The 27,885-nt window shown below is 36.3% G+C and overlaps 3 protein-coding genes, 1 long non-coding RNA gene and 4 pseudogenes across 8 annotated transcripts; 1 reads left to right on the forward strand and 7 right to left on the reverse strand.

The window, feature by feature from the left end:
* Positions 1 to 760: 760 nt before the first annotated feature.
* On the reverse strand, positions 761 to 4,301 carry LOC104761389 (non-specific phospholipase C1). Of its 2 annotated transcripts, none has more exons than XM_087499478.1 (4): positions 3,067 to 4,301; positions 1,627 to 2,201; positions 1,410 to 1,486; positions 761 to 1,174 (listed from the first exon to the last, which is right to left on the reverse strand). In XM_087499478.1, exons 1-2 carry the CDS (start codon positions 3,854 to 3,856, stop codon positions 2,197 to 2,199), a joined length of 795 nt encoding a protein of 264 aa, XP_087355604.1. In that variant the 5' UTR covers positions 3,857 to 4,301; the 3' UTR covers positions 761 to 1,174; positions 1,410 to 1,486; positions 1,627 to 2,196. The 2 variants fall into 2 exon arrangements, with proteins under 2 accessions (XP_087355604.1, XP_010482768.2); XM_010484466.2 differs by having other exon boundaries at positions 1,410 to 1,533.
* Positions 4,302 to 4,463: 162 nt separating this feature from the next.
* LOC104761390 (uncharacterized) lies at positions 4,464 to 5,433 on the forward strand. The gene is made up of 4 exons (XR_763158.3): positions 4,464 to 4,795; positions 4,884 to 4,955; positions 5,095 to 5,132; positions 5,201 to 5,433. It is a non-coding gene; the product is annotated as an uncharacterized LOC104761390 (long non-coding RNA).
* Positions 5,434 to 5,566: 133 nt separating this feature from the next.
* LOC104761391 (putative FBD-associated F-box protein At5g53635) lies at positions 5,567 to 7,925 on the reverse strand. Its single transcript, XM_087499477.1, has 4 exons — positions 7,786 to 7,925; positions 6,501 to 7,425; positions 6,267 to 6,407; positions 5,567 to 6,175 (listed from the first exon to the last, which is right to left on the reverse strand). The coding sequence occupies exons 2-3, from the start codon at positions 7,389 to 7,391 to the stop codon at positions 6,399 to 6,401; spliced, it is 900 nt and encodes a 299-aa protein (XP_087355603.1). The 5' UTR covers positions 7,392 to 7,425; positions 7,786 to 7,925; the 3' UTR covers positions 5,567 to 6,175; positions 6,267 to 6,398.
* On the reverse strand, positions 5,882 to 6,359 carry LOC147922967 (putative FBD-associated F-box protein At5g53635 pseudogene; annotated as a pseudogene).
* Positions 7,926 to 8,481: 556 nt separating the features above from the next.
* Positions 8,482 to 10,531, reverse strand: LOC109130645 (putative FBD-associated F-box protein At5g53635; annotated as a pseudogene). The gene is made up of 4 exons (XR_015589009.1): positions 10,424 to 10,531; positions 9,245 to 10,230; positions 9,021 to 9,161; positions 8,482 to 8,927 (listed from the first exon to the last, which is right to left on the reverse strand). The product of XR_015589009.1 is annotated as a putative FBD-associated F-box protein At5g53635 (transcript).
* A 2,248-nt stretch (positions 10,532 to 12,779) lies between these two features.
* Positions 12,780 to 14,285, reverse strand: LOC104763430 (putative FBD-associated F-box protein At5g53635 pseudogene; annotated as a pseudogene).
* Positions 14,286 to 15,324: 1,039 nt separating this feature from the next.
* On the reverse strand, positions 15,325 to 17,382 carry LOC104763431 (putative FBD-associated F-box protein At5g53635). The gene is made up of 4 exons (XM_010486804.3): positions 17,202 to 17,382; positions 16,071 to 17,055; positions 15,905 to 15,996; positions 15,325 to 15,824 (listed from the first exon to the last, which is right to left on the reverse strand). Exons 2-4 carry the CDS (start codon positions 17,004 to 17,006, stop codon positions 15,686 to 15,688), a joined length of 1,167 nt encoding a protein of 388 aa, XP_010485106.2. The 5' UTR covers positions 17,007 to 17,055; positions 17,202 to 17,382; the 3' UTR covers positions 15,325 to 15,685.
* A 973-nt stretch (positions 17,383 to 18,355) lies between these two features.
* On the reverse strand, positions 18,356 to 20,404 carry LOC104763432 (putative FBD-associated F-box protein At5g53635 pseudogene; annotated as a pseudogene). 2 transcript variants are annotated; one of them, XR_015589524.1, is made up of 3 exons: positions 20,275 to 20,404; positions 18,821 to 20,020; positions 18,356 to 18,722 (listed from the first exon to the last, which is right to left on the reverse strand). The product of XR_015589524.1 is annotated as a putative FBD-associated F-box protein At5g53635 pseudogene, transcript variant X1 (transcript). The 2 variants fall into 2 exon arrangements; XR_015589525.1 differs by lacking the exon at positions 20,275 to 20,404 and having other exon boundaries at positions 18,821 to 20,063.
* Between the last annotated feature and the right edge of the window lie 7,481 nt (positions 20,405 to 27,885).

Here is a 27,885-nt window from a genome sequence, read left to right on the forward strand (position 1 = left end):
TTTGTTATATTGTGTTTGGTTTAAGGTGGCAATTTGGATATACTTATATGATAACCATTTGAAAATTTAAAAATTTTTGAAATTACTTTTTGGTTATTTTCGGTTATGGGTCGGTTAGATGAATATATAACCATAAATCATCCAAATGTTATCCAAATTAGGACGATTAACTTAATATAACCGATAGCAAGCCGAATATAACCGTAATTAACCAAAAATAATGAAAAAATAGTTTCCTGTTCGGTTCGGTTTGGTCGGTTATTTAGTCATTCTAATTTGGGGGTTGGCTGAGTTATGGTAAAGTTATGGCTGAGTTATCGTTTAGGGTCTTCTCATTAATATGAAAACGTATTCTTCTTTCTTTCCTGGGTCTTTTGTTCTGTCAGATTCCTAATAAGTATTAAAACGTCTCTCGATGTCACAAAAACTGTTGTTAGGGAAGCGCGAAAAATCACTAATTTTATGCATGCTCAAATCCACACGCATAATAAATTCATAAAACAATCTGAAAGTAAATGGATGATATATATGAATTTACGGCTGAGTTATAATATTTATGGGAAAACGAAAGGTCATGTGACGGCTGAGTTATAGTGAGTTATGGCTGAGTTATCACAAGAAACAATTTGAAAGTAAATGAATGATATATATGACTTGACGGCTGAGTTATAATATTTACTCAGCCGAACGAAATGTCTCGTCGATTTATGTTACGGCTGAGTTATAGTGTTTTATGGCTGAGTTATCACAAAAAACAATATGAAAGTAAATGACTGATATATATGACTTTACGGCTGAGTTATAATATTTACGGGAAAACGAAAGGTTTCGTTGATTCATGTGACGGCTGAGTTATAGTGATTTATAAATCCTTAATGGTTGATATATCGGAGTCGTTGAAAACATTAAATCGGGTTGAAAATTCATCGTCTTCTTCTTCGTGAGATGCTACTTCGACAACTTCTTCTTCTTCTTGGTTTTCTTTGTCAATGATCTTACCATAATCAAAACAAGTGCCTTCAAATCCCCCACCGTACACTTCGTAGGTAGATTCTATTTTCGAGCCACTGCTTGGCCGAATCATACTTCCTCTAGCTCCACTAGTTTCGGTAGACTCTTTCGCCGAAAACTCTACACAGAGACGTAGCTGATCGTGTGTTGTGCCTCCATCTATCTGCACAAATATTGTCGTGTTAAATACATATCTCTGTGTTTTTACCCAATTACCGGAAACAACTAGAACCGGAACTGGATCCATGAAAGAAAATGAAGAACAAGGTGAAGAAGACGTAGAAGAACAAGGTGAAGAACAATGTGAAGAAGAAGTAGAAAGAACAAGGTGAAGAAGAAAAGTGAAGAAGAAGTGTAAGAACAAGGTGAAGAAGAAAGTAAATAGTTCACTTATTTACCAGTTGAAGAACAAGAGTCGAACGACGTTTCGTATTTCCGGAGAAAAAAAAGATGACATGGAATGCTGACATGGATGCTGCATCCGACGTGGCAAGTCAGCCATCAAACAATTAATAACTCAGCCTATATAAAACTCAGCAACAATATGAAAAACATTACAATAATTAAAAAGCAAAACAAAAAACATTACAGTAATTAAAAAGCAAAAAAATTTACCTATCACGACTGAGTTGTATGATAAGTCAGCCTATTACGGTTGAGTTGTACGATAACTCAACCGTAAGATTTGCTCATAAGTCAGCCGTTTTTCATAACTCAACCAGTCGGAAAATGGTAATTCAGCCGTGTCGTAGTGATAACTCAGCCAAAATTTTGACAACTCAACCATCGGGTGAAAACTCAGCCGTAAGGATGGCTGAGTTACAGCATATCTCAACCAGATTTTAATACGTCAGCCATAACCCTTGGTTGAGTTATGCTATAAGTCAGCCGTCCGCTCTTACTCAAATGTTTTTTTCCATAACTCAGTGGCAACATACATATAACTCAGCTGCAACATTCCTCTATAACGCGTTACGGTTGAGTTATAGTTACACGTCAACGATTTCTGACGAGGCGTCTGACGTGGCAATGATATTTTTGTAATAACATTTTTTCCGGTTACATGAATACAAAAGCACGCTGAGTATTTTGAAAATACCCAAAATATTCTAGTAATAAATTTTTTTTTTATGGATTATGATAATATTACCTAATTTGGATAACATTTCACTAAATCACCTTTTTTTAACCTGCATAGCAAAATTGAACATGAAAGTTTCAAAAAGAGATGATTTTTTAATGCGTAGGACTTACAAAAACATTTTCTAAGGAACCCCAATTAAACAAATTAAAAACCCTAGTGTTAGCAAGAGAGACGAATCAAAAACTCAAGAAACCTATGTGTTAACAAAATCCGTTTACGGAGACATAAGGAGAGTGTGCGAGAGGGAGAAACTAAACCAAACTACATTGGGACTAAACTCAGGCTAGGGTTTTTCAAACTCTTATCAAAGAAGATGATGAGTTTACAACCAAATTTCCATATTGTGGTCAAATCAAATATAGTGTAAGTGAATGAACAAGGGTCCTCCACTTTTCTTTGACTGAGATTGAAACACTTTACTAAAAAATCAAAAGTCTTTAATTACCCGCAGCTTTAAAAAAAAAATATCAGCAGTCTTTGTGACTGAGATTAGGAAACAAAATTCCCTTTACACAGGGCTTTGAAAAATCACCAGTCTTTGTGATGGGTTGGTTTTGGTACCCATGGTTTCATATAAGTCTTTGTGACTGAGATTGAAACACTTTAACCCAAGACTTACATAAATATCAAAAGTCTGTGTGACTTGAGATTGGGAGATTTGTGACTAAGATTGGAACACTTTTACCCAAGGCTTATTAAAAAATCGAAAGTCTTTGTGACTTTAGACTGGGAGAAAACACAACACTTTTACCCACAGCTTAAAAAACACTTTTACACTTTTATCGTATAATGTATATAAAGCTTTGCATTCCCTCAAGCTCAATATAAACATATAATCATCAAAGCAGAACCTCAAAATTGTAAGAGCAATGGTTTAATCAACAATGGTACGAGTTTAACAGATCACATACCAGTGCCCTTCTCGATCCAGGGAGAAATGAGAAAGGTAGGGACCCGAACGCCCAAACGATCAAACCCGAAGTAAAACGGGTCAGGTCCAATGATACCATCAGGGTTAGGCACACCTTTAACAGGCGTGGGAACATGGTCATAAAACCCACCGTGCTCGTCATAAGTAATAAGCAAAGCCATCTCTTCCCACTGTGGACTGCTCCGTAACGTCTCATAGACTTCCTTAACAAACCGTTGACCCAACGCCACATCATGCGACGGGTGATCATCGTTAGCCGGAAAAAGATCGACATCGAAATAGTTAGGAAGCTTCCCTAGCTTGGCATGGAGCTTGAATTTAAGCGCGTAGCTATGAAACTTCACCAGATGCTTAATCCTACGAAGGGATTTGAAGAAGAAGGTAGCAGGAATGTTTTGGTAATAGATCCCAAAACTGAGTCCGTTCTCGTCTAACGAATCAAAGATGGTTTTTTGAGGAAACCCTTTAACGAGATCTTTCTTGACGTTGCTTGAGCAGCCATGAGAAGTAGCTGAGTGAACGTAGAACCGATTCGGCTGTGTCGAGGTAGGTACAGAAGCGAACCATCGATCGAACACACCGAACTCGTTAGCCAACTCGGAGTAAACAGGTAAGACCTCGGGTTTGAATCCGCTCATGACGTTTTTAGCCATCCCGGGCTCCATACTCTCCGATTGCTGTGCGAATCCGTTCATTGTCGGGTCGCCCGATGTATCGTTAGACCCGAAAATCTGTTCTCGGATCGCTTGGAAGGAATGACCCGGATCCATGTCTACGAAGACGGCGTCGTTGGAGACGAAGATCTTCTCGGAGTTTGGATCGGAGACGTTGAGTGGGTTTGATTCTTGACCGGTTAATCCGTCGATATCGGGTCGGGTCGATTTGAGCCAGCCGAGGATGTGATCGAAGGAGCGATTCTCAGATTGCAATTAATATGGATGCCTAAGAACAATGATTCTGCACAATATAACGCCAAGAACAATGCAAAATTTCGGTACCCTGAACAATGATTCTAAACATTGTTTAAGAGCAGACTATTTATTTATATTCTAGATCTTTCCTAAATATCGGTACACGATGATGATAAAGATGTTTTGTGAGAAGAAAGAGATGGAGACGGCAGATAAAGTGTGGAAGTACATGAGGAAGAAAGGGGTGTTCCCAAGTATGCATACATTCGCTGTTCTTATTAACGGGCTGTGCGAGCATCATGACACTCAGAAAGCTTGTGTGTTGTTAGAGGAGATGATCGAGATGGGGATTCGACCATCAGGTGTGACGTTTGGTAGATTAAGACAGCTGCTTCTCAAAGAAGATAGAGAAGATGTGCTCAAGTTTCTTAATGAGAAGATGAACGTTTTGGTCAATGAGCCTTTGTGTGATTGACTTTGTTTAAGTTTCCTGGTAACCACATACAAGCTTAGCTTGGTTCAAAATATGCTCACTCCACTCAAGCATCATATGATTACTTTTTAGAATCATTATAGTGTCCAAAAAGAAGCATCGCAAGATTCATTGGAGCTGAGGAGGGCAATGCTAGATGTGACTGTAACTAGTATCCTTGTTATTGTCAATCACTATGGTGCAATATTTTAAACTACTCTTAATGTTGTTTTCTTCAGGGCTACAAAGATTTGACGGGGACGTGGTGGAGCATAACGTATTTCGTCAGTTTCTACGTCATCACTATTTTACTTCTGTTGAATTTGGTGAGTTTCACTGACACCAACTTCTAAGAGCTTGACTAACCAGAGGCCGTGATTTTTGTAATCGACTGATTATGCGTGTTTGTTTCAGGTTGTTGCCTTTGTCTTGGAGGCGTTCTTTGCTGAGCTGGATCTTGAGGAAGAAGAAAAATGCCAAGGACAGGTTAGTTATCGTCTTTAACTCGCCAAAAAGTTACAACACAGAAATGAACAGATGTTCCGGAGATTGCAAAAGTAAAGAGCCTTTTGATACGTGTTTAAATCCGCAATGTTTCTCTTATCCCGTTATTGTATGGTTGCAGGATTCTCAACAAAGAAGAAACCGGCGTCGATCTGCAGGGTAAGTAGTAGAGTAGAGAGATCAAATCTTAGTTTGTTGTTATTAATAAATAATAACTTAATGAACAGGGCAATCAATGGAAGTAGCTAATTACTCGTCATCAAGCTATGAAGACATATGTTAAAAACCAACTCATATAAAGTTATTTATAGTTTATTGCCCATATGATTTGGTTTAGTGATTATTATGGTATCGTAATTACCCACAACACTTTTACAACACTTTTACCAATCAACTTGTAACCTATGGAGGAGATTACTTGGCTAAAAGAGGAATTTTAGTGTAATTAATCCATTATATGCATTTTAGTGTGTGGCTAGTAACTCGTTTCATTACCAAAACTTTTGGTCCAAAAGCGAGTAACTCGATTTGGCCTTGCTAAGAGTTTTCTAACATCTAAAGATATACAGATCCATGAAAAATTAAGAAAAGAATGAGCAAAATAATTAGTAATTACGATACCATAATAATCACTAAACCAAAAGTAATAATGAAACTGCTATCCATATCCAACATTGTCGTTACACAAAATCACCAAAATAACAAACCAGTTTGATTCTAAGAACAACTGAGATTTCCGACCTAGTACGTTTCCTTTTTCAATCCTTACGACCCAAGATGATAAGAAACATATGAGAGCTTATGCCTAGATGGAGCAAAGCCATACCAACCATGAAACTACAACGCATATTCACTTCGTTTTCAATAATATCACGAAACCTTGCAATGTTCCCTCTACTCTTTACCGATCAAAGAAAGATGACTTCACATTCGGCAGAGCGTCTTGGACATTTGAGGAGTTTCTTGACCACGTCATCTTGAATCTGAATTGCATCATAATGCCATGGTAGAGTGAGTTTCTTGAGGACAGCCGAATTTTCTAGGAAGTACCTCACTAGCTTCATCTCTGCAGTAAGTCCCGAGACTTTCACTTTGAAATCAACAACTTCGAGAGACGATAGCAAACACTGAGGCACAGTTGAAAGATCGACTTGATTCATCTCGTCCAATGGCATTTCCACATGATCTGCATTGTAGCATACCTGAGAACAGAAGAGAAGATTAAAACACAAAGACAAAATATGCAGAATCTTCGAAGGAATGAAAAAGTTATTGTGTTTGGCAGATCATCACCAAAATGAGAGACTTCAAGTTTGGGAAGCTTTCAAGAAAGGTTGGTAACCATTTCAAATGGGAATAATAGAGCTCTACTTGCAGGCAGGACATGTAACCAAACTGAGGCAGTGGTTCTAGTTTCGAGTATTCTCAGAGGTGCTAGAGCAAGAAGGAAAAACTGAAGTGGGTCAGAAACATTCATGATAGATTATGGGAACATATGTCAAATATGGGAATTGACATAGATGATACCTCGAAAGTGCCTAGATGTATGAACATATCACTGATCTTTGAAATCTGGGGGAGAAAACTGCGGAAACTATTTCTCCTGGATAAAACATCTGCTTCTTCAAAAAACAAGCCAGGGCTGAGATCAAAATCTAACTTGACATTGGAATCCATACTGGTTATTATAAAGCTTTTTGGTAAGTTATCACGGATGCTCAAAAAGCGTAGTCGAGGGGCATCAATCAGAAATCCTGTATCACCCACAGAGAAGCGTATGCTTATAGTGAGCCTCTTCAATGACGTAGAGAGCACCCTAAAGACCTTTGCACCAGAATTAACAAGTCCCAACTCTAGCTCTTCAAGGACAGGGGAGGATGAGACAAGTCTCTCAAAAGTGGTCTCATTGGGATAGCTCATATAGTCTAAATGCAGGATCTTCAGACAAGGCAAGGAAACAAACTCGGCACTAGGCAAGGCCACCCAACACATCTTTAAGGATACCACTGTCTCACAAGTATAAAGGCTTAGGGGCATCTCATAAGCATAACGAACTTGTAGATGTTGGACGTTACGCTTTACTGCAGCATCAATCCATGATGTGAAGTGAGGATTGACATTTCCATATTTCATAGTTAAGTTGAGCTTGTTAACGCATGAAACTCTGCTGGAATGGAAAAACCTGTCACCAAAACTCATAAAGGCATCAGAATTAGGAAACTTTGACCATGCCAGTTCCAAACGAGGAAGCCAAAGCCAGAGACTCCTCCATCTGGTGGATAATACGCTTGTCTTAACACTGTCCTTCAGGGGAAGATGAGAGAGAATGTGACATATCAATGGATCAGGTAACTGGCTTATCTTATCTTCCAACCATTTGGAACAAAGATGCTGATTCAACATCTCGTTATCAACCATTCTGCTTTTCTTATTTAGGAAACTTTTTTTTAACCTGCATAGCAAAATTGAACATGAAAGTTTCAAAAAGAGATGATTTTTTTAATGCGTAGGACTTACACAAACATTTTCTAAGGAACCCCAATTAAACAAATTAAAAACCTAGTGTTAGCAAGAGAGACGAATCAAAACTCAAAAACCCTAATGTTAACAAGAGAGACGAATCAAAAACTTAAGAAACCTATGTGTTAACAAAATCCGTTTACGGAGACATAAGGAGAGTGTGCGAGAGGGAGAAACTAAACCAAACTACATTGGGACTAAACTCAGGCTAGGGCTTTTCAAAGTCTTATCGAAGATGATGAGTTTACAACCAAATTTACAAAAACGGGTAAAGTAAGAAGAAGAACTTAACAGTGTTTATGGTCGAACGGAAAAGAATCACTCGCCGGAACTGTAACACGTGATTTCGCCGGTGGTAAAAGAATCAATCGCCGGCGGAGCTCTCTGCATTGGATTCTCTCAGTCTCAAGACTCTGTATGTGTAGTTAGAATGAGTGTATAAATTGAATCATTGATACACAAAAAGGAAAGCCCAACAACGCAAACAAGGCCCACTAATTCTGAGTTAAAGTTGACATGGCCGAAACAAGTACAACAATTCCAATATTGAATGAATATTCCATGGTTAACTAGTAGTATTAACAAGTACAACAATTCAAAAAATAGAACAATTTAGTTTTTTTTTCAAAAATACCACCAAAGTGTAATTTTTTTCCAAAAATACCACATAATTGTATTAAAGTTCTAATACTAAAAACTCATTCCTAAATTATAAATACTAAACCATACCCCTAAAAACTATACTCTAAAATTAAATGTGTCAACCCAAACCTAAAAAAAAAATATTTAATCCTTAAAAATCAATTTTTTGTGTTTGTGGTAATTTTGGAAAAAAAACATTTGTGGTATTTTTGAAAAAAAAAAGTAAAATGTGGTATTTTTAGAGAAAAAAAACTTTTTTAGTGGTATTTAAAGGAATCTCTCTATTAATTTTCTATGTAATTTTTTTTTATGAAAGCATTTTACAAATGTATATAAAGACCATAACTTGTTTTCCAAAAAATTAACAGTCTAAAAAAATGTATTCTACCATGTGAACAGAACGATGTTGCAGATATACTAAGGACTAAGGAGAAGAAAACAACAAAAATATTTCTTGCAAACGAATAAATAAAAACATAAGTAAAAAGCCTAACACTTGGTTTCCTGTGTGGCAAGAGACCATATCATTCATTCTACAACGACTTCACATGTGATGGAGCGTCTTGGAATTTTCAGGAGCTTCTTGAAGATGTCATTTACATTTGCGCGATAGTCCAAACGTAGAGTCAATTTCTTGAGGATTACAGAATTCTCTAGGAAGTATCTTACAATCTTCACTTTTGCAGCATATCCCGAGATTCTGGTTTTGATTTCAACAGACATGAGCGAAGATAGCAAACACTCGGGAACAAATGGAAAACTGATTTGATCTATTTCCTCGGAACCCCATGCCTGAGGTTGAAAACAGAGGAGAAAAAAAGGCAATGAGAAGAAGATATGCAGAACACATTCATAGAGATAACATAGCGTTTAGGAGATGATTACCAAGATGAGGGATTTCAGGTTTGGGCAGCTCCCAAGAAAAGTTAGTAACCATTTCAAATCAGGTACATATATATAAGCATACAGGCGGGACATGTAACCAAACTGAGGCATCGGTTCTAATTTCGAGTAATGATAGATGATCTGGAACCACAAAGAAACATAATGAAACTTCCATGATAAAGACAACAAGACTGTATACACGGATATTGACATGACATATGTACCTTTAAAGTGTTTTGATATACGATCATTCCCCGACCTTTGAAATCCCAAGCAGAAAATCGCGGATGCTACTTCTCCTCGATGAGACGCTTGCTTCATCAAAATCTTGCAAACCAAAATCAAGATAAATATCTAACTTGGCATTGGCACTCAAGCTGTTTATCATATAACTTTCAGCTTGGTCATCATAAATAGTCAAAGAGCCTAATAGAGGAGCATCAATCACAACACCGTATTTCTCACTACCCCCTATACAATTGCGTAGGTTAATATTAAGCCTCTTCACTGACAAAGAATGCACCCGAATGCACTTATACAATAGCGTAGCCTTAGTCCAACATCCAACAATCTTCAACTTTTCCAAGACAGGACAACAAGAGATCAGTCTCTCAAAAGTGGCCATTTTGCCGTAATAAACATATTTCAAATTCATAGTCTTCAGACAAGGTAACGAAACAAACTCGACATCATCCAACTCCACATCAGAGATTTTTAAGGATACTAGTGTCTCAGTGATACAAAGGCTTGTGGGGATTTTATACCAACTATGATCTGGAGGACCAAAAATATTAAGATGTTAGACCTAACGCTTTAGTGCAGCCTCAATCCATGACGTGAGATAAGAGTCATCTTTTTCATCGTCATCAAGATATAACTTGAGCTTGTTTATGCATGAAACCCTATCGGAATGGAAAAACCTGTTACCAAAACTCACAAAGGCGTTGAAATTATTATGGAAAACTCGTGAACTCCTCAGTTCCAAACGAGTAACCCAAAGCCAGAGAGTCCTCCATCTGGTGGATAAAACGCTAGTCTTAACACTGTCCTTGAGGGGAAGATGAGAAAGAATCTGACAGATCAAAGGATCTGGTAACTCGCTTATCCTATCGTCTCCTTCCTTGGATCTACTACTCGACGAGTACTTCTTGGAACGAGCCTGTTTCGCTTTCCCTCTGCCAACCATATGTTTTATTCGTATTCTCAAAATCTGAAATTGAAAGTTTCCATTGAAACAATTCGGATGAATTGATTAGACATAACTCTGCAACTAAACACGAATCAAAAACTTGCATTTTCAGTTCAAACTAGTCAGGGTTAGGGTTTTCTGAAAACAATTATACTTTAGAAATCAACCAAAACAAAAGTCGTCACGTAAGATCTAACAAGAAAGAAGAACCTACTGAATGTTTTTTAGCCGGCGGATTGCAATCACTAGCCGTAATTTCGCCGACAGAATCACTCACTCGCCGGGACTCTCACTCTCTCTAACTAAACATTTCTCTCCAAAGCTAACTTGTTTAATTGCCGAATTCTTCTGTGACATCTTGGCCCATTTGTGAAGGAGGATTCCATTGACACAAACGCTTTACCGTTTTTACTTCTTACTACAAACGCTTTGCCGTTTTTATCTCTCCGTTTGAACGAAGAACGGTTGGACCAAACTGGAAACTCCCACTTTTGTTCGTCACATACTATAGAAAACTGTTTTTAAATTATGATGTCCACTAATAGATCAATTTACTAACACATTCAAAAACCAAAGCAACAGATTAGACTATTGGCACATATATTAAGACCATAATTTGTTTACAATTAACAGTTCAAAAACATATGTCTGATGATTTGGGGACATATATTAAAATAAAATAAAATGTTGTTTGTTGCAGTTGACAAAAAGAGAAGAAGTTGATGCAGTTTCAAATTCACAACCTAAAGTTAGTTTTTGATACTATTTATAAGAAACAATCTCAATGTAGTTGATTTCTCTTGTTGTCGATGTGGACATTTTCAGTTTAGAAAGTATTATTTTATTTCCATAAAATGCTAAGTAAATATTTCTTACAATGCTAAAAGGATCCCACGTCACATTTTCTAATTTTAATAAAATTCTTTCCAATTTCGAATGTGGACCATTTTTAGTTTTGTAAGAGCACCTCCAGTGTTCACATACCAAAATGATGGTCTCAACTTCAAAATATTAATATAGTTTAGTTATATATTTAAATTTTAATTTGAATCTAAAGAATGGATCAATTAAAATAAGAACCTTTCTCTTCTTCCCTCTCATGCTTTTTTCTTAATAAGTCTATTGGAGGTGTCCTAAGAAGTTTTTATTAATTTTCACTTTTTTTTAGCTTTGTAAAATTTATATCATATTACATATAAGATTCTCGATCTTTAAGTATAAGAAGTTTTTCTATATTAGCAAACTGGTTTATGTCAATAGTAAAGAGATGTGTTTGTTTTTAACTTTAAAGAGAAGAATTGAAGTTTCTTGTAATTAAGTTAGTAGGGTCTACTAGCTAGTTAAGTCTAATACGTGTATGTATAGTAGAAGTGAGAAATAAGTATGCATGCTGTGGTGTTTGCAAAAGATTTGAGTTTTGTTATTAAAATCTCACGAATCATGATTTGTTATCAAAAGCTTGAGTTTAAGTTTTGTTGAATTGTACTATTTGATTTATATTTTTGGTTTTGTTTTGTAAAAAATTGTTAAATCAAAACATAATTCAAAATCATGCAAATTCTCATTAGCTAATATGATGAGTTAAAGCTTAATATTTTGAATCAAAAGCACAAATTTTTTTTGAGTCGACTCTCGTCTCTTCGTAATACATTTTCTTAGAGTTAATATCCTTGATGAAATGCTTGGTTCATCAAAAAAAAAAAATCCAAACCAAAGGGGGGAGTGATATCTACCTTGGCATTGGAATCCGTAACGTTTACTATACTCAACTAATTTATCGTTGATTACCAAAACTACTGTGATCAAGGAGCATCAATTACAAAATCTTTTATTAAAAAACTTGTCGAAGAAAAGCGTATTCATATAGTAACAAACTAGTCGATGGAGTACTTAAATTAAAATAAAATAAAAAAACATTATTAAAGGCAAAAGAGTTTCCTAACATTTGAACAGAAAATAAAATCACAAGAATCAACTAGTTTAACGACCCAAAACATCAACCTGTATTTTTTTAACAATATTAATTTTTGACTCAAATGAAAGGTTCAACAATATTTATTTTTTAGGAATCATAGAACAATGGATTTCACAAACGGTAGAGCATCTTGGCATTGTAAGGAGTTCTTGAAGGAAGGCACACTTAGCCTTTTCGGTATAGTAAACATCAAGCCTAAATTTCTCCAGGATTTTTGAATTCTTCAACAAGTATCTTACTAGCTCCACTTCTTTCTGACCAAAGGGGAGAGAGATATCTACCATGACACTGGAATCCATCAATGTCTGACAGAACTCACTGGAACAAGCCATCTCACTTCATTATCAAACAACGAAATCAGTGTAAATATGGAGTAACTAAACTTAGTACTTCAACATAACACACTCGTAACCAACTCTAACCAAAATTCTACTCAAATTCTCAAAATTTCCAAATGAGCTTTCATTGAAATTCAGAAACAAGTAGCGAAAAGAACAAGATACAAGAACCGAATCCAAACCAACAACCACAAAACTAGTAGCTAGGACGCATATTCACTTTGTCTTTTCATAAAATAACAAAACCTCACAATGTCTCTCTCCTCTTTTTCAACATTCAAAGGAAAACGATTTTAGATTCGGTAGAGCGTCTTGGAATTTTGAGAAGTTTCTGAACAAAGTCATCACAATCCAAACGTAGAGTGAGTTTCTTGAGGATAGCCGAATTTCTAAGAAGTACTTTACTAGCTTCATGATTTCTAGACCACGTCTCAAGACTGGCTCAAGGAATTCAACATACTCGAGGGACGATAGCAAACATGGAGGCGCATGTGAAAAACTTAATTGATACATCTCCTCGGAGCTCATTTCCTCAAACTCATTTCCTCAAACTCATCACAGCATAACTGAGGATAGAAATAGAGGATTAAAACATATTGGCTTTTAGCAAATGACTCGTAGCAATGAAAAGATACATGTTGGGTTAAGAAGATCATCACCAAGTTGAGGGATTTCAATTTTGGGAAGCTCTCAAGAAAGCTTGGTAACCATTTCATATGGGAATAAGAGAGATCAATGTCCAGACGGGACATGTAACCAAACCGAGGCAACGACTCTAGTTTCGAGTATTCATAGAGGAGCTGGAAAAGGAGAGAAAATTGAAACGGATCAGAAACTTTAATGATAAAAAGGTTGTACATGTCCAATACCATAATTGACATACAAACCTGGAAAGTTTCTAGTTGTATATTCATATCTTTCACTTTTGAAATCAGGGGGAGAAAACTGCGCACTCTGCGTCTCTGTTGTGATGAAAGAATTGCTTCATCTTCTATCCACAAAAGAAAGCGGAGAACTACCTTGACATTGGAATCCATATTGGTTATTGTAAAGCTTTCTGGAAGGTTATCATCAATGCTCAAAGAGTGTAGTCGAGGAGCATCGATAACAAACCCCGAACCAGGGGCACGTAGACAAAACATTAGTTCTATACTGAGCTTCTTCAATGACCTAGAGATCACCCGAAAGACTTTTTCATTAGAATCAAAACTTCCCTGTATCACTAACTCCTCCAGGACAGGGCAGGATGAGACAAGTCTCTCAAAAGTGGCCTCATTGGGATATCTAATATGTCCTAAATGCATGATTTTCAGACAAGGTAGGGAAACAAACTCGGCATTAGGCAAAGCCACCATCTGAATTTTTAAGGATACCAGTGTCTCACAGATATAAAGGCTTACACGGATCATAGAAAGACCACCATGTGGAAGAAAACGAACATGTAGATGTTGGACCTTACGCTTGACTGCACCATCAATCCATGACGTGAAACGAAAGGCATCACCAACACTATAATTGATTAAAGTCATATTCAGGTTTTCTATGGATGAGACCCTGTTGGAATCGAAAAACCTATTACCAAAATTCACAAAGGAACCGAAATCTGGGAATTCTCGGAGATTCAGTTCCAAACAAGCAACCCAAAGCCAGAGAGTTGTCCATCTGGTGGACAATACGCTTGTCTTAACAATCTCCTCTGTAGGAAGATGAGAAAGTATGTGACATATCACAGGATCTGGTAACTGGCTTATCCTATCTTCCATCAGTATCTCTCACCAAAGCCTTTGGAACAAGCCTGAGTTAGATCCCTCTACCAACCTGCATGCCAAAATTGAAAACGATAGTTTCAAAAGAGACGATTTGAAATTACAAAATAAAAAAAAATACTAAAACCCTAAACTCAATCAAACAAAATAAAACCCTAGATTTGTAATCTCAACCATATACCGGTTTATATACATTTCTTTACCAGTAGTTTGCAAATTTTCAGCCGGTCTAAGGATTAAAAGTATGTATTGTAGCTTTTCGTCTATCTCTAGAGATCCTCAGAAAACAAAAGCTCTGTATTGAGGCTCATCTACTTTGTACACTTTTCCTAATATATATAAACCGGTATCTCTTAAAAAAAAAATAATAAATAAAAAAAAATGTAAATCACAAATGAACAAAAAATAGGATTAACATAGACAAGTGCTAGCAAAGAGAGACAAAATTATAAGGTTTGAAATTACAGAGACTGATTTGGTAATCAAAATGCTCCTTCAGTACAGCTTCAAGTGACGGAGGAAGAAGAACATTGTGATAGACAAACTAAACTACAGTGACGCTAAGTCAGGCTAGGGTTTTTAGAGTCGTATGACTTCACAAAGAAAAAAAAAAGTAGAGTAAGAAAAAAGGAACAGAATGAGATGTTGATCGAAAGGAATACAGTATGGGAAGAAGAGGAAGGACGCACCAGAAAGGAGTTTAATATATTAGCACCGGAATGAACGCATCGATGCAAGTGTCTTTAGACCACACTCACTGTGAATGGCGCTTGAATTCGCCTTTTCGACTCCTTTGACGCAATTTTTAAGAGTGCAAACACCTTGCCGTTTACCTCTTTTTCGTTTAGGTTGATGAAAAGTGAAAACGTTTTTAGTTAAATTGGATTAGTTCGGTTTCGTCCTAACTGAACCGATAAAGAAAAACATAAGATAAATGGTCCAGTGAGTGGTCCATTGACCCCGGTTAAATATTGATTTTTTTTTTCTGAAGGCATTGACCCCCTTAAACCAGGGTTCGATTCTCCCCTTATACAAATTTTGCACATATTAAGTTTTTCTTCATTTTCTTTACAAATCTATAAGCTTCTGAAACATCATACTATTTGATCTAATGGGGGTAATAAAATAATGTAAAATCTATGTTTTTGCAAAAAAAATATGGAGTAATTTTTGTCACATCGAACCCAAAACTCAAATATGAATGACATAGAGTATCCTTAGGGGATATAGTTACTCAAATACCAAATCCAGGATTACGACATCACATTCGCTAGAGCATCGTGTCATTCTGTGGAGTTCCTCCTTGAAAGTAGACTTTTCTCGTATTGAATAATTGGCCAAACGTAGAGTGAGCTTCTTGAGTATTGTCGTATTCTCTAGGAAGTACCTAATAATCTTCAATTGTGCATCATATCCTCGGATTGGGAATTTGAAATCAATAAACTCGAGAGATGATAGCAAACACTCAGGCATATATGACAAACTGATTTGATTCGTCTCCTCAAAACGCATTGCATCACAACTACCATAGCATACCTAGAGCAAAGAACAGAGGAGTTAAACCACACTAAAAAGGTACCTTGCTAGTTGAACAGCTCGTAAGAAAGGTTAGTAACTCTTTCAAATCGGAGTAATGGATAGCTGCACTCAGACGGGACATATAAACAAACTGAGGCAACGACCCTAATGTCGAGTATTGACATATGACCTGGAACCAAGAAAGAATAATTAATTTATAGAAAAATGTACTACATGTCTAATGCCAGAATTAACATATATTACCTTGACAGTGTCTCTACTTATCTTCATATCTTTAACCATCGAAATCTGGGAGAGAAACCCGCGGATGCTATTTCTCTTCAAAGAAACTGTTTGTTCATCAAAAACTGTCAAATCAAAGGAAGTAGAAATATCTAACTTGGCATCGGGATGCATTTTGTTTATTACAACCAAGCTTTCTGATAAGTCATCATTGATGCTCAAAAATCTTAGTAGAGGAGCATCAATCACAACTCCTGAAGTACAAGAAGAAACCCCAAATTTCTGTATTGTTATTTTGAACTTCTTCAATGAACTAGAGAAGACCCGAAAGTGTATTGCATTATCATCATACACAGATGTGACCATTAATAACTCCTCCAGGACAGGGCAGGATGAGACAAGTCTCTCAAAAATAGCTTCATTTGGATAAAAAATATCTTTTAAGTGTAAAGTCTTCAGACAAGGTAGGAAAACAAATTTGGCATTAGCCAAGTCCGCCCGATCAAGTTTTAAAGATACCAGTGTCTCACATGTATAAGTGCTTGTGGGTAACTCAGGATACCTATTTAGACGACGACAACAAAGGTCTAGATGTTGGACCTTACGCTTAACCGCAGCATCTATCCATGACGTGAGATGTGAGGCATCATTGTCAATAGTTACATTGAGGTTGTCTATACGTGAAACCCTATTGGAATCAAGAAACCTGTCACCGAAACTCATTAAGGCATTGGGATTAGGGAATTTCGACCATGCCAATTCCAAACTAGGAAGCCAAAGCCAAAGACTTCTCCATCTGGTGGATATAACGCTTGTCTTTACAGCTTCCTTTAGGGGGAGATGAGAGAGAATGTGACATATCAAAGGATCAGGTAATTGGCTTATACGATCTTCTTCCTTCAATCTCTGACTTAACCCTTCCGAAGTAGTCTGTATCTCTTTCTCTCTCTCAACCATGTCTTTTCTTCTCTATAACACTTTTTTTTTCTTTTCAGAAGAACCAAATCTGCGTACAAAAGTTGAAACAGCAAGTCAAATGAAGGTAATAGTGACAATATTGATCAGTGTTCAAGTTCCAGTGGAGACAATTTTTAATATCCACATTGAAAACCCATAAATTAACATCAACACTGAGAAAGAGAGACGACGAACCAGACAACTTAGGGCTTTTGAAGGGTTGGTTATAGGAATTAAAGGGATTCTTGCCGGACCTGAAGATCGCGATTTCCCCGACGGGAATAAAATCTGTTGATTGAAGTTTGGAATCGCTCAGAGACTTATTTAGGGTAAATTCGATGCGCTTTGCTCTCGTCCTGACTCTTTTTTTCTACCGTAAATAATTAGCTTCTTTTTTTTTTAATTCAAAAATAATTAGACCCCTTTTTAATTAATTTTATGGCTAATCTTCCTTTTTAGTATTAAAAATAATTTGAACCTTTTTAATTAATTTTATGGCTAATCTTCCTTTTTAGTATTAAAAATAATTTGAACCTTTTTAATTAATTTTATGGCTAATCTTCCTTTTTAGTATTATATTTTTGAAGTTGTATAATGCTACCCAAAACAAGACCAATCAATTCTATACATACACTAATGAAAAGTACCACCTTATGAGTTGCATCTCTGCATCAGAACCAGAGATTGTGATTGACGAATTTTACCTTAACCTATTAAAGAAGTGAGTTTCTTGATGATTACTGACGGATTTTACCTTTATAACTTAATTTCTGCGACATATCTGGATCGAGATTAAGTAACTCTCATTACAGAAACCTGCATTGACATAGAAAACCTTGAAAGCTACTTGATGTTTTATCATTTCCCCTGACCTTTGATAGTCTAACTTGCCATTAGAATCCAAATTATGGCATTGCCTCTCTGTACATTTAGTATATCATTAACTAGTGTTTAACGTAAAACAACACTTATATAATTAGCGCTTGAGTAAGTTGTTGAAGTATCCATCAACTTTCAAAATAAAGTTTGTTTATTTCATGAGCAGCCACCAACAGAGGTAACATAAGGACTTGATTAACTGCAAATTTTACGTGTCCCTCAAAGCCTTATAGCCTTCTAAAATCAAGTAATTCAACGACCAAAAAAGATTAGAAGTGTTCACTGTTCAGCAATATCTTTTAAGTACTTAAAGAACAAGGATAGCGTTTCAGCAGAAAATGCAGAATCTCATTTTTGTCGAAAAAATATGGAATCATTTTTGTCACATCGCACCCAAACTCCATCAATTCCAAACTCAAATATATATGAATCACATTGAAATTCGGAGTACCAAAATAAAAAAAAAAAAAAAAAAAAACAATAATACCGGAGTACCCTTCGGGGCTATAGTCACATTGTTTGTCTCTATGGAAAATCATTAAAACTTCTAATCAAATACCAATCCGTGACGACGATCTCACATTCGCTAGAGCATGGTGTCATTCTGTGGAGTTCCTCGAAAGCAGACTTTTGTCGTATTGAACAATTGGCCAAACGTAGAGTGAGCTTCTTGAGTATTGCCGTATTCTCTAGGAAGTACCTTACTATCTTCAGACCTCCGCATCGGAATTCGAAATCAATAAACTCGAGAGATCATAGCAAACACTCAGGCATATATGACAAACTGATTTGATTAATCTCCTCGAAGGGCATTGCATCACAACTACCATAGCATACCTAGGGCAAAGAACAGAGGAGTTAAACCACACTAAAAAGGTACCTTGCTAGTAAAGATGAAAAAAAAAAACACTTATTGCGTCTTGCAGACCATTTACCAAGATGAGGGATTTCAAATTTGGACAGCTTTTAAGAAAGGTTAGTAACTCTTTCAACTCAGTGTAAAGGAGAACTGCATTCAGGCAGGACATGTAACTAAACTGAGGCAACGACTCTAATTTCGAGTATTGTTAGATGAGCTGGAACCAAGAAAGAATAGTTATTGATAGAAAAATGTACTACATCTCTAATGTCAGAATTGACAGAGTCTCTACATATTTTCATATCTTTAACCTTCGAAATCTGCGAAAGAAATCCGCATATGCTATTTCTCTTTGAAATATCAAAGACAGTAGAAATATCTACCTTGGTGCATGGTCCAAAAAAAAGCAAACCAAAATCAAAGGAAGTAGAAATATCTAACTTGGCGTCGGGATGCATTTTGTTTATTACAACCAAGCTTTTTGATAAGTCATCATTGATGCTCAAAAATCTTAGTAGAGGAGCATCAATCAAAACTCCTGAACAAGAAGAATACCTACATTTTCGAATATCTATTTTGAGCTTCTTCAATGACCTAGAGAACACCCGAAAGTGTATTGCATTATCATCAAACACAGATGTGACCATCACTAACTCCTCCAAGACAGGGCAGGGTGAGACAAGTCTCTCAAAAATAGCTTCGTTGGGATACGAAATACCTTCTAAGTGTAAAGTCTTGAGACACGGTAGGAAAACAAATTTGGCATTAGCCAAGTCCGCCCGATCAAGTTTTAAAGATACCAGTGTCTCACATGTATAAGTGCTTGTGGGCAACTCAGGACGGCTATTTAGACGATGACAACAAATATCTAGATGTTTGACCTTACGCTTAACAGCAGCATCAATCCATGACGTGAGATGTGAGGCATCTTTGGCCATAGTTACCTTGAAGTTGTCTATACATGAAACCCTGTTGGAATCAAGAAACCTGTCACCAAAACTCATCAAGGCATTGTAATTAGGGAATTTCCAACATGTCAATTCCAAACTAGGAAGGTAAAGCCAGAGACTTCTCCATCTGGTGGATAAAACACTTGTTTTAACAGCTTCTTTTATCGGAAGATGAGAAAGTATGTGACAGATCAAAGGATCAGGTAACTGGTTTATTATATCTTCCTTCAATCTCTGACTTAACCCTTTGGAGCAATCCTGTCTTGCTTTCTCTCTCTCAACCATGTCTTTTCTTCTCTATAACACTTTTTTCAGAACAACCAAATCTGCTTACAAAAATTGAAACAGCAAGTCAAAGACGAAGGTAACAAGGTAATAGTGAGTTAGTGACAATATTGATTAGTGTTCAAGTTCCAGTGAAGAAAATTTTCAATATCCACATTGAACCCCATAAATTGATAACATCAACACTGATAAAGTGAGACGACAAACCACATTGGGACAACTTAGGGAATTTGAAGGTCTTACGAAAATGTTGTAGGAAATAAAGGGTTAAGTAAGAAGAAGAAGAAGAACATACATGATTTCGCCGACGGGAATAAAATCTGTTGATTGAAGTTTGGAATGTTTAGGGTAAATTCGTTGCCCTTTGCTTTCGATCTGTTGATTGAAAATGCACTTAGGTTTAAAGAAGACTCTTTTTTCTACCGTAAAAAAATTAGAACTTTTTTATATTCTTTTTGGTGTTCAAAAAAAGGAAAAATATATATAATAATAATAATAATTAGATTTTTTTAAGTCATAAATAACTAGGGAAACAAATTCTGTATATTTTTAATAATAATAATACTAATAATAATTATTAGATATTGAATAATACTATTAATACTAATAATAATAATAATAATTAGATATTGATGGTTATTGGTTAACTTTAAAAAAGAATTTTATGGTTAATTTTTTTTTCTTTTCTGAAGTTGTATAAAATTACTAGATTAGGACCCACCCAATGTGCGGGTTTAGAGTTTTTTAAATAAAATTAAATTTAACAAAGAATATCAAATAAATATTTTTAGTAAGTAAAAACTATCTATAAAAATAAATTAATACACGGAGTTGTCCAATGTGATATTTGATGTAAATGGTGCGACTATGCGGTTGAGACTATTATTCATGTTTTCTTTGAATACCCTCGCTCTTGTGAAGTTTTGGATTTATCTCTGACTCTGGTCTCATATCAGAGGGTTTTTCATATGAGTCGGTGTACTCGAATTTGGATTTTGTTTTCTGGAGGGATGCCTCTCAACAGGATGATCATGATCAGCTTCTACAATTACCATGGATTTTATGAGCAATCTGGAAGATCAAAAATAAAAAAGTTTTTCAAGGTTTAGAGATCGAGGTGAATGATATAATTGCTCAGGCTTTGGGCGATAAGTTAGCCTAGGAAGAAGCCCTCTTTTTTACGGCAGTCATGTCAGCTCCATCTCCGTCTTCGAATGTCCAAATTTCTTCACCTGGTTGTCAGATTGATGATTCTTGGAAAGCAATCAATGTGCATTCAGGATTGGGTTGGTGGTGTTGCGTTGGGGAGGAGTGAACCTTGTTTTTGGAGGCCAAGTGGGTGGGCATTTTAACTGAACCGATCTGAACCGAACTGAACCAACCGAACTCAAACCGACCCAAACCAAACCCAATCCTACTCTCAAACCATTTGGTTAAGTTTTTTCTCAACCCAAATGGTTCGGTTTAAACCCAAACCGAACCGATAACCCAATGTGCTTTTTATTAACTAATTTAATTAATAATATTCATAACTTTTGTATAATATGTAATCATAATCTTATATTCTTTATGAATTCAATTATGTTAAATTAGGTTTAATTATTTCTAAAACTTTAACCCTAGGTTTTAAAGAGTAAAATTGTAAATAACTCCAAATTTCTTATAAGAAATTACACTTTTCTATCTTCTTATGTTCTTTAGTTTGTTTCATTTTTATTTTATTCTAATTACTAAAAATTTAATAATAATATTGTTATTATTTTTAGGTAAAATTTTATGGATTCTTTGAATTATTCAACTTACAACTTCTTGTTTACTTTATACATATTATTATTGTTTGGGTAAATTTTAACCGATTCGTATGTGAACAGTTCTACGGAATGAACGCAAAGAGATCTTTATTGATTAATGCTCAAGATTACAATAAATCAATATCAGAACCCGTTGTGAGATGTTCCTTCATAAATAATACGGCTCTCCATTAGATTTAGTCGTTTGATAGGGTTATAGCCCCTTGAATATTTTCGGGTTCTTCCTCTCTTCCCTTTTATGGTTTAAAGACCCTTTTTTTATAGCTGCCCCAAACCCTAGTTTTAACTGGGATGGGCTTAGTCTTCTCTGTTGCAACCTCATAGGTTAGCCTTCAATATCTGTCGGTCATACGAGGATTGTATATTGATAATATAACTTATCTCTATCTATTGAATATCCATAATATATACGACCCTCCATATAATATATAATCTTATCAATATAATATAAGACTTATCAATATGACATACGGTCTTATCAATATAATAGACGTTCTATTAAGATGACTAACATCGGTTTAAGCTTACCTGACCAAAGTATAACCGAGAACCAGAGTCAATTTATTTTTCCCAACAGTTTGCCCTTACTCTTCACTTTCTAATTTAGAATTTGGAGAGTAGCATGTTTCTAAAAATCTTGAATATGTCGTTATTATGAACATCTTTTGACTGAATGGTGTCATTTTGACATGAGGCAGCTTTTGATTTATTGTTTATTCTAGCCACCTTTTTGCGTTGGAGAAGAGCACTGTGTGAGTTGACATACCGTTGTGTCTTGTTTTGCAGCGTGGCAATAAGTAACATAACCGTCAACTTTCTTTTGTTGTTCGCACATTATCTTGCCTTTTTGTATTTTTTTTTTTCGACGTTGGCTTCTAGTGATAAGTGAACGCTTCCAAGCCAAATATAAAGCATGGGGCGATGACATTTGGTGTGCTTCCAGGACAATTGTTGTCACTCGTGTATCGTAAGTCTCTCATTGACTTGACAATGATTTTGCCCCAGCCACAAATTAAAGATATTTTCTTATCTCTTGTGTAAAGTTTACTTTTAGGAATCTTTTTCTCTTGTACAAGCTTTGATTAGTCGATATCACTAGGCTTCACGTGGCTTCTGTAGATGTCATTGTTCTTCCATATATTGTCTTCCTAGCCATAATAGTCACTTTGATGTCTTTTTGAGGTTGTACACATCATCTTTGCGTGACTCTCCACACACGGGGTACGCCGTTCCACAGATAATTATTAATAGTCATCGCTATTCCATGGCTTTGAGGCAACCGCTTCTATTTGTGTGTTTGGGGAGTTGTTCTCCCATTACTTGTCTCTTGTCTTTGTGTTGAACACACGAACCATAGCTAATCCGTTGTTGACTTTTCGTCTTGTTTGTGCCCAATTATGTAAAACTAGAGCCTTCAACCTTCTCTTTTTATGTGAGATTGATATATTTTAGACCTTCGTACTTTCTTGCATCTCTGTGCTGTATTTTTCGAACCAAAACTATATATATGTGTGGTCGTCACTTCTCACTAATTTCCTTACAACATTCTTCTTCGTGACAGCTTTGGTATATACGTACCTTACCTTTTCATTTCGTCGTCGTTAGGATTTCCCTTTCTTAACACGTTTGCGACATTATTGGCCGTTTTCATCATTTAAAAGATGCTTTGCTTCTTGACATGAGAAGGTTTCACATCGACTTGTTCAGTTTTCATCTCCACATGTTCGAGTTTTCTCGAAATTTTTTCACGTAGCCATTAGCAGGGAAGAACTCCGACTAGACAATCTACTATGGTGATCGTCAAGCTTCTCTTTCTTAGAAGGTGTTGCAATTTTGTAACAGTCGCAGCTGCTGCATTTTTCCTAGTTTGTATCCATAACCACTGGTTTTGTTGGTTAAAAACTGTATTCAATAATATTTTTCTGGAGGTCACTGCCCCATATACTTTTGGTGGTCATTTGTTTCACCGCAACTATTGTTGCATGTTCTTCGAGCGACATACCCTTCATTGCAATCACCATAACTTTGACATTGTCATCCTTTTGAAGTGGCATTCGACTCTGTTTCAAGGAGATCATACCCCTGGTGTAATAAAACTTTATGTATGGTTTTTCTCATTACATATGTTACTTGAAGCGACCGTTCTTGGCGTTTACTTATAGTAAGGCTCTGGTTTTCATTAACTGATGAGAAGATATTTGCTTATGTTTCCTGCCGGAACCATTGTCGGTACTCATAATGAGGCGTGCCCCTAGAATCTTTTTAATTAATCATCATTTGTGTTTTTCACAATGAGGTGTGCCTCTAAATTATTGAGGTCATGCCACATAATTTTTGTAATAAGCAGTCAATGCTTCTTATTTCTTAACCAGGAGGCTTTGCGTGACCATAATCACTTCATATGTTGGGAGGCATTGCCTCTGATTTTCTTTTGTAATGATATATTTCACATCATATACTTTTGAAGCAGACCATTATTGGCGTTATTTATAGTAGGCTTTTGCCTCTTATAAATTGATAAATAGTTGGGAATTTACCATTACATCAGTTGATGAGGTATTGGTCCCTGCTTCTTTTTGTTTATAGCTCCCTGGCATTTTAAAGCAACAATTACTGAGGCTTGTCATAACAAGGGATTGTCCCCTTTACGTCTGACGCAACCAAATTCTGGTGTGTTTTATAATGAGGGTTTTCCCTTCTATTTTTGATGCGACCATTGTCTGGTGCTTTTTATTATGAGGTGTCCCTCTTAATTGAAACGTATTGACCGTGGTCGTTGCACGTTATGGCTTTGCCAATTATTTGTTTAGTAGTGGGCATTGTGGCCACTTCATTTAGGTACTTCCTCAATGGGTAAGCACCTTTCAGTTTAATGGAGTTTTCTCCCTCAATGGGTAAGAAACTACAATATATATGAGCGAGTATGCTCTTCTTTGTTTTGAGGCATTCCCCCTAGATTATTTATGATGAGCATTATATGCTTATTATATTTTAAGAGGCTTTGCCTCTTCTGTTTTATTTTCAGCAACCATAGTTACTAAGACTATGCTTTTAGTCTCGCAATGATATTCACCTCAGTCATCTATACCAACGGCATCAACCATGGTCGCTGCTTGTTACACGTCTGTAAGAGGTGCTGCCTATTATTCAATTGGCACTGGCCATGGTCTGCAGGCTAAAGCCTTTTCTTTACCTTGTTTAGTAGTGATCGTTGTCACAACGTTTCCCCTTGTTTTTTTTTTCTTTTTCTTTTGAGGCCGTGCCTCTTGATTTTGTCCAGTAGTCGAATATGTCGTCACAATTCCATGCATGTTATGGCTTTTCCAATTATTCCAGCGAGGTCTCGCTAATAAGCATTTATTAAGCGACCATAGTCACTTCTATTTGCTAGGAGGCATAGCCTCCATTCCCTTTCTATAATGACCTTATTCGTTGATTTTCTTTGGCCAGTGACCGTAGTCATCAACCTTTCTTGGGAGGTTACTGCCACTAGATTATTTTTCTACTGGTTGTTGTCACTTTCTCTCGATGTTACTGCACTGTGACTGTAGCCAACATATCCTTTACGCGGCCGTAACCACATCGTTTTATGTAGAGATTGTAGTCAAATTATCTTTACGCGACCGTAGCCACATCATTCTACATAGCGATTGCAGAAGCTTCTTTTTATAGCAATCATGATCGTATTTTCTATTTCTCATGAGGCTATGCTTTTTCTGCTGACAGTCGTCACTACTTTCTCTTAAGACAAGTGTGTTTAATTTCCTTTTGGCTAGTAATTGCGGTACAGCTATATTGTCTTACCCAAGTCTTTTTCAAGTAAGTTAAGAGACAAACATATTGCTTCAAGTTACTCGAAGGCACTTAGCCTTTACCGTAGACGAACATAGTCTTTTAGACTATTTTTGATGAGCACATAACTTCTGCTACATTCCTTATTTTATATATATGATCTCTTAAGGCCACAATATTTAGATTCCAATGAAAGAATAACTTATCTTGTCACGATGTTGTAAGGCCCTCGCTCCACTACCAAAGTCGCATTTGTGCTGCTTGAGTTATCTCTTTTGGTCGTTGTTTCCCCCTTTAGAGTTGCTTCCTTCATAAACTTATTATTATGCCATGTAGTGCTCCACTTAATTGCTAATATTATATCCTCACGACCCTTGATATATATATTGTATCAACAAGGGACGATTTGACACTTGAGGAACATATGCTTGCGATCTAATATTATCGGAAACGTTAGTAGCTATGCCCCCAAATCGAACAACTTCTTTTCATGTTAGTCTCCGAGTATGTTGATTTCTTAGTCGTTATGGCCGGTTGATGAAAACGGTTTATGTTCCGGTTCGGTGGCCGTTTTATTGAGCAGATGGTGTTGTCTTCGGATTTGATTGATAACCTCTGGCCTACTTGGAGGGTTCCAAGATGTAGTAGGTGTGAGATTAGAGGTGGTAAGTGTTTGCATTGCTGAAGATAAGCTTCGTAGCTGGAGTGACAATATTTGTAAATCCCAAACTAGCTCCAGTTTTTTTTGAACTGCAGGAGGTATTTCCTCTGCCTACTTTCTTTCCATTCCATGTGGATTTGATTGTAAATTCCTCCTGTTGGATCAAAGAATGTATGCCATGGCACCCTTACCTTATATATATATAATTAAAAACTCAAGTATGCTGCTCATACACACTTCTTGTGCGTTTACACTCCACGATCACAGTCATGTATCAATAAAATATTGATCTGTCGTTGCTGAATTATTTTATGGTAGCACTTGCTCTTGATCTCCTTTTCACAAGAAGCGTAGTTTTGACCCCATTAAATATTAAGAATCTGTGACTCCCTTTTTCATTAACGCCCTTCGTCGTTGCTCTAGTCTTTTCATAAACTCGAAAAGCTTCTTATTTGTAGACGTGTTTGCATTGTTGAAGCCTTGAAGGTAAGCTTCTGATCCCGAGCAATAATTATTGCGAATCCTACAATATCTTTTCATGGTGCCGGTTTTGGTTTCAGATTTGATCCTTCGTTATATGGGAATTGCCCACGTCATGTGTTCTTCTCAAACCTCAAATTTGCACTTGACAGTGAGTTTCTCCTGAACGTATAGAACCTTGGACTCTTAAATTTGATCCTCTACATCGTCTTCTTGTGAATGTCGTTGTGGTTGATTTTATTTTTATGGTTTTGGATTTTTTTTTAAACCAATTGTGTAGTTGAAAGCTTATGCCCTCATCTCTAGATTCTCTATCATCGTAACAGATCCTTGAGTTTATCAGCTATCTTTGAGAACATATGAGCTGATGCAGACGTTAAACCATCTCCTGTCGTTCATATTCACGTAGTTAAAACTGCCCCTCCTTTTAGCGCCAATTGTTTGGGTAAATTTTAACCGATTCGTATGTGAACAGTTCTACGGAATGAACGCAAAGAGATCTTTATTGATTAATGCTCAAGATTACAATAAATCAATATCAGAACCCGTTGTGAGATGTTCCTTCATAAATAATATGGCTCTCCAATAGATTTAGTCCCTTGATATGGTTATAGCCCCTTGAATATTCTCGGGTTCTTCCTCTCTTCCCTTTTATGGTTTAGAGACCCTTTTTTTATAGCTACCCCCAAACCCTAGTTTTAGCTGGGCTGGGCTTAGTCTTCTCTGTTGCAACCTCATGGGTTAGCCTTCAATATATGTCGGTCATACGAGGATTGTATATTGATAATATAAATTATCTCTATCTTTGTATTGAATATCCATAATATATACGACCCTCCATATAATATATAATCTTATCAATATAATATAAGACTTATCAATATGACATACGGTCTTATCAATATAATAGACGTTCTATTAAGATGACTAACATCGGTTTAAGCTTACCTGACCAAAGTATAACCGAGAGTGAATTTATTTTTCCCAAAAATTATCAAAGGACAATGAATTTTGTTTTGTTACATTAATTGATTTGTAAACCGAATGAAATCGAACCAAATTAGAGCCAAACCGAACCAAATCAAACCGAACATAAACCAACCCAATTACAAACCAAACCGAACTAACTTTGGTTGAGTATGGTGAGAGTTTTATAAAAACC

This window comes from Camelina sativa, chromosome 18 (assembly GCF_030686135.1).
Source record: "Camelina sativa cultivar CO46 ecotype springtype chromosome 18, ASM3068613v1".
In the NCBI taxonomy this organism is placed as follows: Eukaryota; Viridiplantae; Streptophyta; class Magnoliopsida; order Brassicales; family Brassicaceae; genus Camelina; species Camelina sativa.

Coding starts and splice junctions, on each gene's coding strand:
- LOC104761391 (XM_087499477.1), bottom strand. CDS start 7,391: ATGGTTGATAACGAGATGTTGAATCAGCATCTTTGTTCCAAATGGTTG.
- LOC104761389 (XM_087499478.1), bottom strand. CDS start 3,856: ATGGATCCGGGTCATTCCTTCCAAGCGATCCGAGAACAGATTTTCGGG.
- LOC104763431 (XM_010486804.3), bottom strand. CDS start 17,006: ATGGTTGAGAGAGAGAAAGAGATACAGACTACTTCGGAAGGGTTAAGT. Junction 15,997..16,070: donor TAAGTAGAGACACTGTCAAG/GTAATATATGTT, acceptor TCTTGGTTCCAG/GTCATATGTCAATACTCGAC. Junction 15,825..15,904: donor CATTACTCCGATTTGAAAGA/GTTACTAACCTT, acceptor TCTTTGCTCTAG/GTATGCTATGGTAGTTGTGA.